This window comes from Barbus barbus, assembly GCF_936440315.1.
Source record: "Barbus barbus genome assembly, chromosome: 25".
NCBI lineage: Eukaryota > Metazoa > Chordata > Actinopteri > Cypriniformes > Cyprinidae > Barbus > Barbus barbus.
In genome coordinates, this window is record NC_136753.1 from 28323871 (window position 1) to 28336184 (window position 12314).

At 34.3% G+C, this 12314-nt stretch overlaps 1 protein-coding gene across 5 annotated transcripts in view; it reads left to right on the plus strand.

Moving 5' to 3' along the window:
- The window catches only part of LOC306845361 (synaptotagmin-2-like), a 48344-nt gene that overhangs the window by 31916 nt on the left and 4114 nt on the right, over positions 1-12314 (plus strand). For 3 of the 5 annotated variants that reach the window (XM_079378114.1, XM_079378115.1, XM_079378116.1), the window contains 7 exons: positions 2905-3145; positions 4150-4307; positions 7838-7972; positions 9784-9951; positions 11448-11615; positions 11764-11881; positions 11970-12103. In XM_079378114.1, the coding sequence (XP_079234240.1) occupies positions 2932-3145; positions 4150-4307; positions 7838-7972; positions 9784-9951; positions 11448-11615; positions 11764-11881; positions 11970-12103 (1095 nt within the window). In that variant the 5' untranslated portion in view covers positions 2905-2931. The remainder of the gene's footprint in view (positions 1-2904; positions 3146-4149; positions 4308-7837; positions 7973-9783; positions 9952-11447; positions 11616-11763; positions 11882-11969; positions 12104-12314) is intronic. The other 2 variants (XM_079378117.1, XM_079378118.1) reach the window with 1 other exon arrangement.

Consider the following 12314-nt stretch of genomic DNA (forward strand, 5'->3'; position numbering starts at 1 on the left):
ATTTGCTAAATCAAACCCATTCGATTCTTTCAGAGAAGAACAGATTACAAATGATAGTCAATAGCTGGCTTTGTTTAGATTGGTATTGATTAGTATTTATGGTTGTTTATTGGCGGATGGCGGGGAAGGAGGCAATTTCGGATTGTTTTTCTCAAGCGTAGCTCAGATACAAGAGGAGAATGCTGAAAATCCTAGAAATCAGAAGCCAATGCTGTGACAGAGACCATATATAATACATATATTTCAACTGACCGAAGAAACACTAACATATAAACACGCAGATTCGTTTTGATTCGTGTGTGCATTTCACTGCCGTTTTGTTAACAAAAAACAAACTCATCTTGAATATTTAGTTTTTATCCAGTGCACAGAGAGCTGATTACCTTAAAGTGATACTCCATCCCAAAATGAAAATTTTGCCATTAATCACTTACCCCAATGTCATTCCAAACCCTTAAAAGCTTCGTTCGTCTTCGGAACACAATTTAAGATATTTTTGAGGCTTGTGATTGTCCCATTGTCAAGGTCCAGAAAAGTATGAAAAACATAGAATAGTCCATCTGCCATCAGTGGTTCAACCGTGAAGTTATGAAGCGACAATAATACTTTTTGTATGGAAATAAAACAAAATTAACTAATTTATTCAACAATTCGTCACCGTAACGTCACCATAGCGCCATTTTGTGGAGTATCGCTGGACGCAAAATGTGTACTCTCTTCTGTGTCAGCCGCGACACAAGGATACATTTTCTACGTAGATTTACGCTTTGATTTGAACGCAAACAGCGCATCCCTATGTCGCGGCTGACGTGGAAGAGCGTACGCATTTTGCGTCCGGCGATACTCTCCAAAATGGCGCTACGGTGACGTTGTGCCGAATTGTTGAATAAAGTCATTATTTTTGTTTGTTTTTTCCGTACAAAAAGTATTCTCGTCGCTTCATAATGTTAAGGTCATTGCACTCCAAGTCCGAAATGTTCCTGTGCGTTTTTCCATTTTTTTGTATTCCTCATCCTTTCCTATCCAAATGCATGCTACGGATGCGAAAACGCAGAAAATCGAACCAGATCTGAATTTTTTTATGACGGACGAAAGTTTCGGAGGCAGTGTGTAAACGTGATTAACACAACGTGAGGTCGTATTTATTTTTTAACGTGCGAAAAGTTCGGGCTCGGTGTGCAATGACCTTTACGGTTGAACCATTGATGGCAGATGGAGTATTCTGACGATGTTTTTCATACGGTTTTCATCTAAAATATCCGAAGACGAATGAAGCTTTTATGGGTTTGGAACGACATGGGGGGAAGTGATTAATAACAAAATTTTCATTTTGGAGTGGAGTATCCCTTTAATTGTTAATTAGTAGTGTGTGAAATTTTTATTTGAGCAATTTTGTTCACATCTCATTTGCTAAGGCTAAAGTAAATCTTTAGGTATCAGTACCTGCATCAATCGTAGAAAAACCCATATCAGTCAACCACTAATAATAAGTATGCATTTTCTCATTCTAAGCTTACAGAATACATTAGTGTCCATTAAAAATGATCCTTTTAGTAGCACTTAAATAATCTAAACTTACTCAGTAGTGTGATTTTTGTTAATATCCTTGTAAACTCTGGTTTGATCAAAAGCACTCACATTTTCAGTTCTTTTTCATTTTTTTTTCTCGTTGACAGTGACACCTGCTGAAGATATTTCAGCAACGAATAAGAGATTGACTTACACGTTGTAATTCTTAATTTTTTTATTTAATTTAAATTTTCCTTAATTCATTTTAACATTTTATTATAAATTACTTTTAATATAAAAAAAAAATAATTGTAATTTTATTGAAGATTTGTTTTAATATTTTATTAATAATTCTTTATTAATAATAAGTATAAATCAAATAATTATTATAATAATTTGTCTGTCGTTAGTAAATATTTTAACTTTGTGTGTGTGTGTGTTTTAAGACTGTTGGATTTAGGTCTGAGATTTAAGATTCTACCTACATTTAGTATTTATGCATCTTTTCATTTTTTCATAAAATCATGTTAATTCGATTGTGTTTAGTTATTGCTGTGTTTATCCACCAGCAATAATAAATCCAGGATGTAGTTTCAGACCTCTTTATTTCTAATTGAATCCACGTATTTATCTCGATACATATCAGAGCTCCTTGTTAAGACTGCATTGTCCTGCTGTTTCATTTTATTAGAAATATTATCTAGCAGTATGTTCAACCTGCCAGCAGCGCTATCCTCATTTAAAGTCAGAAGTTTTATGGGTTTTCCTTCACAAGGTTGTGAGAAGCTATCTGCAGTGACAGCAGATATTATCTGACATTTTGGAGGTGAATGCTGCAGTGAATGTCAAATCAGAGACAGAATTATTTCCCATACAAGGATGTTCTAGGTAATGTGAGGAGGAGTCCTGTTTTAATAACCTAAAGGAAAATTAGTGCAAAATTTACAGGAACCAGAACAAGTCAAAGGCACTGAGGCATCCCAGGACAAACTGTTTCGTGTTTTGTCCTGCAATGCGGTGTTTTGTCGTTTATCTTCCACCGCATCCTTTAACAGCCTGAAGCTCTGATGCTTTATTTCTCCCTTTCATTATTTAAATGCAAGACCATCCATTTCGTTATTAAAAAGAGCTGCTTGTGACGCTTCTGAGAGGTCTCAGCCTTGTTTGCTTATTTGTTTTTTATTCAAGAAGCTCTTAGTTTGAAGTTTCTCATAATAATAAATATACTGTGAAAATTATTATTTTTTTAATGCTGCAGACTTTGCACTTCCTACATAGAAGACGGTAGTGCGCTGATTAAGGCTGATCATCCTTAAGATCAAAAATCATTCCAGACTTCAATATATGTTCTGTTTTGTTTGTATTTGGTCTTTCAATTCTGTTAAACTCTTCCAGGGTCCCTGAGTGGTCGAGCCAGAGATCATGAAGTGGAACCTCTTCAAAAAGAAGCCAGAAGCCATGGTGGGCCCGGAGCCCACGGGACTCGGCGTCACCCACCCGTCACACACCATGACGATGGCCCCCGCCGTCTCCACACCTGCGGACAACTCCACTGAGTCTGAGGCACCCGTGAACAAGAATGATGTCTTTGAGGAAATCAAAAGCAAGTTCCTCAATGAGATCGATAAAATCCCATGTAAGTCCTGCAGAGATATATTACAGTCCCACTACATCAAGAAAATCAATAGTGTATCATTATGCTGAAGATGTTTTATGGATTTAAATGGTGGCCAAATTGTCAGGCCTCTAGATATCTGACCAAACTTACCTTCTTTCTGAACAGTAGAAGCTCAATGCAATAAAGAGCAACTTAAAGAAATAGCTCATTCAAAAATGAGAATTTGTTGAGAATTTAACACTTCATCAGAACAGATTTGAAGAAATGTTGCATTGCATCTCTTGCTCAACAATGGATCCTCTGCAGTGAATGGGTGCCATCAGAATGAGAGTGCAAACAGCTGATAAAAACATCACAATAATCCACAGGTAATCCACGCCACTCCAGTCCATCAGTTAACATCTTGTGAAATGAAAACACAAGTCTTCTATCCATAATATTGCTTTCTCAAGCAAAAAAGTTGTCTCGTCTGAATTAGGAGAGAAATATGCAGAGATCAAGCAACGTTTACAAGGGAAAACTCTCTAAAACAGATCTAAACAAATAAATGGGAGGACTTTGATGTAAGACGACAACAGGGGATGAACTTTTTCACTGGAGGAAGCATTATTTTAGATTATAGACTTGTTATCCTGGAGGAAGCGTTATTATAGATTATGGACTGTTTGATTTCTCATTCTGGCGGCACCCATTCACTGCAGAGGATCCATTAGTAAGATAGTAATGCTAAATTTCTCCAAATCTCTTCCCTTGAAGAAGCAAACTCTTCTACAGCTACAATTTTCATTTTTGGGTGAACTATTCCATTAATGTGCTGTGCTTTACTCCTTCAATTCAACATGCAGTCACAATTCACTATTTTATTTTTTGTTTGTATTTGTAATATTTCATTAAAATGTCATAACTTTCTCCATACTTTTTGGTTGACATGTTATAAAATCACATTCACACCCTTCACACTCTTGGGGACAACCCATCTTCTAAATAAATTTCTTTCATTTTTATCCCATGATGCTCTGCAGTGCCTCCATGGGCGCTAATCGCCATCGCTGTAGTGGCCGCCCTCCTCGTCCTCACCTGCTGCTTCTGTATCATTAAGAAATGCTGCTGTAAGAAGAAGAAGAACAAGAAAGGCAAAAAAGGAAAGGACGGCTTCAACATGAAGAACATGCAGGGAGATGTATGTAACAGTGTTCAGCAGCACCCAACATGACAGCATTACATAATGTAACTAATACAACTGATGCACACTTCAATCTGTTTGATTTTAGAATTAAAACTGGATGATATTATCTTGTGTATTAACTGGGCACATCAACAAAAATTAGTGTTGCATCATTAAGAAATGAAAATAAGCCTCAGACCACTTTAGTGTGTGTTGCACTGATAATGAAGGAGAGTCTGTTATGTTATTAGCTTCATGCTTTTCTTTATTGTGTTTGTGAGTAATGTGAGTGTTTTGTTTTCTTTGAAGAGAAATGGTACACTGAATGTTCCAAAACAAGTGTGCTGCTCATGTGATTTCAATCATAAGAAGATAAGAGTTTTAAAATCATTCTATGAAATTGAGTGGCTTTCATTATTATGTTACGTTATATCATGAAATAATCTTACAGAATTCAGACCAGCAGTACAATTGTGAATGCAATATAGTTTCTTATTATTAAACCAGAAATAAATAGTGAGTAACTTACAACTTATAATCAATATTATCAGTTACAACTTGTAGTTCAAAGCACACTGAGTCACTTAGAAATACACTTCAGTTGATTTGTCACTCAGTGAATAAATATGCTTTTGAACTAATTGGTTGAGCGATTGATTTAGTGACACTCTTAAAGACAGTCACTTAATTTGTTGCTGAATGCATCACTTTTTTAATTAATCAGTTTGAACAACAAAAAAATCTCCACTCATAATGCACTACAGGTAGTTTCTTTTCTCACAAGGATGCACATTTAAAAAAAAAAACACACATATATATATATATATATATATATATATGGGTAATTGACAAATAAAAACTGGACTGTGTCCTATGGTGTGACAGCAAAAATGTAAAAAAAAATACTTAACATACAAATAACATGAGATAAAATGTATCTTCATTCTTAGAGTTACAAATAGCATGAAAGAGGTTTATCTTCAATGTTAGAGGTTATTTATTTGTTATTTTTAAATTTTTCTGTCACACCATAGGGCACATTGATACGTCAAATACCCATATATATATATATATATATATATATGTTAGCATTTTATCAGTAATATCTATAATATTAGATTTGCATAATGTTTCTGGAAACTTACTGTTACCCTCAGTGTTGGAGAAAGTTTTAAAGTTTGTAGTTTTTATAGTTTAAACTTTTATATTGTGTTACTTCATAAAAAAATTACTAATTGCGTTACTTTTTATGGAAAGTAATGCATTGCATTGCTTTTTGTCACCTGAGCCAGGCTTATTTATACATTTTTATTAACAAAAAAAAGCTAAAAGTTATATTTTTGACAGCTTTCATGCCAAAAGTGAAATGATTGAACCTCAGGCTGAAGAAAGTACCTCTGCCTTTGCACCTCAGTCCCAATTTCTCTCTGACGGGAACAGGAGATGCAGTGAATGAATGGGAAAATAAAGTAACTTGCTTTACTTATTTGAAAAATTAACTTAATTTAAATTTAAAATGACATTTTCTTGTTATTTGTAATGCATTACCCCCAACACTGGTTACCTTGTTACTTTAGCATAAGATGGCATAATGAAGTTTACTAACAGTTTTTGATCTACAGTCTTACTGAAATTTACAGATATCATTTGATATAGAAAAGACACTCATTTCGTAGTTTGATCCTTAAAAGCGTAATGCCAGAACTTTATTCCAAACCTCTTTGCATACAGATGTCTTAAACATGGCAGTGTGTCATTTCTCAAAATGGTGCTCTTGGTGTTGTTTACTGTCTTGACTGTCTTTGGTTCTGTTTTTTGGTGTGTCGTGAGTTCAACCTCTCCCTCTCTCTCTGCTCTCCTTCCTCCCACTATGTGTCTAATGCGCCGCATTTCTTGACGCTCATGGGCGTCGGCGCTACGGTAGGTGGACGGATGAACGGCACAGCTGTTTGGCCGCTGAGTGCTAGCACCGCGTGGGTGGGATTGGATGGAATGGCTGTTGTAACTTCCTTGTTTTAAGCCTTTTGTACCTGCTGCTTGACAAGAATACAGTTAAAAAACAAAGGAAAATTACAATGCAAATGAAAACCCCACTTAAGTGGACCAAAAATTATCTTAGTACAATAACAAATAGTCATATTTGTGTAGAAGGTGTGAATGGAATAACTAATTATTAACTCACTAATACTGGCAAGATGTTTGGAGTTAGTAAGAGACGACCCACAAGACTCACAATGAATGCATGTGTTAAAGGGCATGGCTGTTTTAACTGCACTGAAATCCTGATGTCTCAGGGGCTAGAGCTAGCTGTAAACCTTAACTATATAAGCTCATGTTCTGTGATCATATAATCGATTCAGTTTCATGTAACAAAAATAAGTGAACTACTGAATTCTTTTAAAAGCAAATGGAAATGAAGAATTTGTTTTTAATATAAGCACATATTCTGCTGTGCCCTTTAATTTGTTGCTGTATGGATATGGTTAGGAACTGACTTGAGAGTGACAATTTCTTTGGTGGCACATTAAAACATCCATCAAAAAATCTTTAAATCAGTTTTACATTTCTGTTAAAAACCTGGGTAAATTAGTTAATATTTCAAGCCTTAAATCCTCAAGATGTAATGCACAAAGATTCGGTTCATATAGCATAATAATTCTGTTATGCATCATCTTCACATAAAGTGAACTCAAAAACTATTTAGATGCTTCAGCCACACATAAAATGTCTCAATGTAATTGTATTAGATGATAAAATATCAAACCAAGTGGCATTTGGGATGCAAATGATGCATCATTTCTTTTACAAAATATTCTGTATTTCTATATTCTCATAGGTAATGATGGTAATTAATAACGGTGAAACCCGTTGCTGTAATGCGATATAACTTTCAGACATTTTGAAGTGTGGTTAGTGTCCAAATAGTTTTCGAGGCCACTGCATAATCCTGGAATTGTGACCTATTTGTGGAAACAAAAAATTAATTCTGCACATTATAGATTTTTTGTTCTTCCTGCAGTTTGGATGATGTTCAGAAACACAAGAACGACATGTCAGCATTTCATACGCCAAGAATAGCACAAAGGAGTCTGTTCTTCTTTAAAAATTTGCTGTCATCACTCGTTCCCTGGAGTATCACTGATGAACAGTTAAATTTATCATGCTGATGATGAGAAAACGCTTGCATGCCAAATTATGCATATCAATAAAAGCTCTTTTGTTTTTCATTTACTACCAAACCTAATTTGAATATAGAGTCAAAACGTAATTGTATTAAAGAAGGAATTAAACCGTGGAAAGCCAAGAAAAAAGTGTCACCAATAAAAATTGTGAACTCGAGTCATTTGCAGCATCCTGCCCTGAATGACAACATACTCAGAGTCCTCTATGGCAGATAACCAGTAGGTCAGGCCAGGTAGAAGCATCTCTCCAACCTTACTGCAACTGACTGGGCCCTGAGCTTGTGGCATGCTTATAGACAGGAACCAGATATACTTTCGTCCCAGATATCAACTCGCTAAATCTATTTGTCATTTGCCCTACAGAAAAACCAGGATGATGATGATGAAGAAGAAGGAGAAACTGGTTTGACGGAGGAGGAGAAAGAGGAAGAGGAAAAAGAAGTGGAGAAACTCGGAAAGCTTCAGTATTCGTTGGATTACGACTTCCAGGATAACAAGGTTAGGATGTCAGATTAATGATATCATATGCTGGAATATAAACTAATAACATCACCCAGTATCATATCTGCTGAATGAAATCCAATGTTTGTTTCATACTAAATTTGGGGTGCTGATTCCAATGCTAGTGGCTGTTTGGCAAAAGCACGACACATTTTATCACAAAATCTGATGCATTTTGTAGCATTTTTGCTTTCGACAGCAATCAGCAGAAAAACACCACAGAGACATGATTCCTATCTTCCTCTGAGCCAGATTACAACTTTTTATTCAATTCTCAGCCCAATTTCACATGTATGAATGACTCTGAAGACACTATTGTATGCTTCATTTCAAGGTCAGTGACAGAAGAAAATGCAAACATGACTGTGTTTCCCAACATATTGAACATAATATTTTCCACTTTTGCTTATTGTAAGCTAAATTGCACCTTTTGAATGGTTATTTTTGTTGTTGAACACAAAAGTTTTGACATTCGACTGCTTGTTATTTTCAGAAGTGCATTAAAGCTGATATATTTAATAATAATTTATATACATATATACTATATAATTATCTGGGCCATACTACAGAATTGTTGCAAAATGCTGTCTCTCAACCAAAAAGCACATTTAAAAAGCATTTAAAATGTAACAAAAAAAAAAAAAAGCATAAAAATGAAATTGTTATTGACTTACCTCTGAAAAATTTGTAATAAAATAGCAAAAAAATATATATTTACAATGTAGATGTAAGCAGACTCTTAAAAGGTCAATATAAGCCTTCTAATTAAATTATTATTACTGTGTTTCGGTAGTGACAAATTTGGGGAGAGGACAAATATACCATACAAATATACCATACCCGTATATACACATACAAATTGTTTTTGGAAAATACTTTTTTCCCCAATTCTGTAGAATGGCCCATATAGTTTTGTTTGCAGTCAACATCATCAAATTAGGTCATTTTAGGCCTCTTTTAATCTGCAGGGTTTTAATTTTTTTAGAGGTGTTTCTCATTTTATCATCTTTTTTTTTTTTTTTTTGATAATGAAACGTCTTGTTATTCATTTTGGCTCATATTAAAATATATTAAGATGCATTTGGGCACAATTATATGATTAAGTACAAAAGTCCTGGGGTAATTAATAGGACTTTTGAGAAGATTCTCAAGAGTTCTCGTTTTGTGTCCCACTGAAAAATAACAGCATGTTTGTGTTTGGACCAACATGAGACTGAGTAAACAATGACAGATTTGTTTTTCTTTTTTTTGGGGTGAACTATTCTTTTAACTAATACATCTCTTAAAAGTTCCCTGTATTATGATCTTTGAGAGAGTTTGTGCTCGTGCTGCGCTGTATCTTTCACTAATGATGGTGTTTAACAGCACGGCTGAGTCACAGCTGTAGGTAAAGTTGCTTGCGGCTCAACCAAAATGAGTTTAAACAAACATTAATGACAGTGAAACGTTATTCTTACCATGGGTTTTCAAATGAATGTCCTTGCTGAATAAAAGTATTAATTTCTTTATTAAAAAAACTGTCTTCATAAACAAGACTTTCAGTTTATAATTCGGTTTAAAATAATGCATAAACCTTGACAGGCATTTGACGGCCATTTCTGTACTGTTATTTATTATATGGAAGCACATCCCAAAGGCAAATTTTAGTGTAAATTTCTCAAGAAAAGTCTGAGAAGCAGGAGACTATTTGTTGTCCATTTAATATCATTTAAAATGTACCAAAGAGATCTCTACATAGATAGATATTTCTACAAGATATTCTTTCTGTTCAATATGTCTCTTCTCTTGCTTCTGCTTTATATACACAGCTGACCGTGGGAATCATGCAGTGTGCCGATCTGATTTCCATGGACTCTGGCGGAACGTCCGACCCTTACGTTAAAGTGTTCATCCTACCAGACAAGAAGAAGAAGTTTGACACCAAGGTGCACAAAAAGACCCTCAACCCAGTGTTCAACGAATCCTTTGTCTTCAAGGTAAGCTGTTTATTATTTTAAAAGGACTCATTGTAATGTCAGTCATTTTGTTGGTCAAATATAGATGCATAAAGCATATATATATATATATACACATATTTAATGATTTCTCAAACAGCAAATAGATGTTTTTTGATAATATATAATAAAACTTGTATGATCAGTAAGACCCTGGCTCTAACGCATTACAAATATCGAATAAAACTAAAATAGCGATATGCCTCCAGTGATGTTGGTCTGTCATTAGTGTTTATTGGTGGTTTTCTGCAACACCAGCATTTCAGTCCTAATGCTTCCAGCAGCTCCTGAACGAGCTTTAGTTTCCCAGAGTCAGTAATGAGCTCCGGAGGGGCCGAGCATCCTCTGGTGGACACTGGTAGATCTCTAATAGTCCCACTCGGAGAAAAGTGATCTAGGACAGGAACAATTGTCCATCTTCAAAGCCCCTGCTTTACAGTGAGAACGGCTGACTGTGTTTCTAAAAATGGATCGGCCGTATCTGCGCACTGTATGAGCGAGATAGAGAAAACAAAGCCAAGTGAGGAGGAGGTTTTCTCATGCAAATGATGTGAAAAATAATTACAAAAAAACACGATTAGAAAAATCAACTGTAAACTGAATGTCATTTTCTTTAAAAATACTAATATATATATTTATATATTTTAAAATACTACACTATTTGATTATATATTAATATTTTATATTTGAATATATGAATTTTTTTTTAAATAAGTTTACAGGCTTTGATTCACAGTCACAAATATTTAATTTATTATACTATTTGATTATTTATTATAATTTAATATTTTAATATTTAAACAAAAATAAAAAAAAAATTCAAGAATGTTCATAGGCTTTGAGTCACATAGTCACAAACATTTAATATATTTTTAAAATATTATAATATTTGATTATGCATTATAATTTCAATACTATTTTATTATGTATTATAATTTAAAATTTTAATATTTAAAAAAATGTTTATCAGTTGTAATTCACATTAGTCACAAATTTTTCATATATTTTAAGATATTATACTATGTGATCAAAAACATGTATGGTTTGGATTCACAATCTCACACTTTTCAATATATTGTATTTAATATATGTTGTATAAAATCATATTAATTTTGTATTCACAAACTTGTAATATATTTTAAGATATTACACTATATCCTTTTATTCAAATTTTTAAAAAATGTTTATAGGCTTTGCTTCACAAACTTTTACTATATTTTAATATATTAAATTAATTAATTAGAATATTTAATATTATTTTAATACTTTAAAATATATTTTAAGATACATTTATTAAACGATTAACTAATCTGTCTATCGATGGCAGAACTAAGCAAAAACAGCTTGCATCTCCTATATATAACAATCCTCAAAGGACAATATGTTCTGTGCTCAGATTTATGACTCAGCGCTGCAAAAACAGTTTGAAACACCTTTATGTATAATTCGTTGATTCTTCTTAATGGTTTCCATGTTAGATCCCATACGAGGAGCTGGGTGGGAAGACGCTGGTCATGTCTGTGTATGACTATGACCGCTTCTCCAAGCATGACATCATCGGTGAGGTCAAACTAGCCATGAACACTGTGGATCTGGGACAGCCGATTGAGGAGTGGAGAGACCTGGATAGCGTTGAGAAAGAGGAGGTGATTATTAAAGGACCTGATATTATGATCTATTTTTGATCTATTTTTAACTGTTCTGAGACAGATTCGAAAAGAAAGCAAGCAGAGATGCTTTGGATCAGTACCTTCAAATCATAAACGATCACCCATTCATATTTAATTCTTACAGCCGGAGAAGCTCGGTGACATCTGCATCTCTCTGCGTTACGTTCCTACTGCGGGCAAACTGACCGTTTGCATCCTCGAAGCCAAGAACCTGAAGAAGATGGACGTGGGCGGCCTGTCTGGTGAGAAACAAGCTGAGATATATGAGACCAGCAAGATATATTTCATATGTTTGATCATGCAAATAACTCGACATCTGACCTTTTGCAGACCCGTATGTGAAGATCCAGCTATTGCAGAACGGCAAGCGTCTAAAGAAGAAGAAGACTACGGTGAAGAAGAACACATTGAACCCGTACTACAATGAGTCCTTCAGCTTTGAGATCCCTCTGGAGCAGATGCAGGTAGACTTTAACTTACGTTTTTTTATTCTTATTATTTGTTTGGAAAAGTCACATCATGCAACATATTAGTTCATATTCATCATTGCTTTTCTGTACATTTTTCCAAGCAAACCAAGACAAAATACAAAAAAAACCGCAAATAATAATAAAACTAAATAAATAAAAATGCCAGTAACATTTTTTTTTTTTTTTTAAGATTTTTTAAAAATCA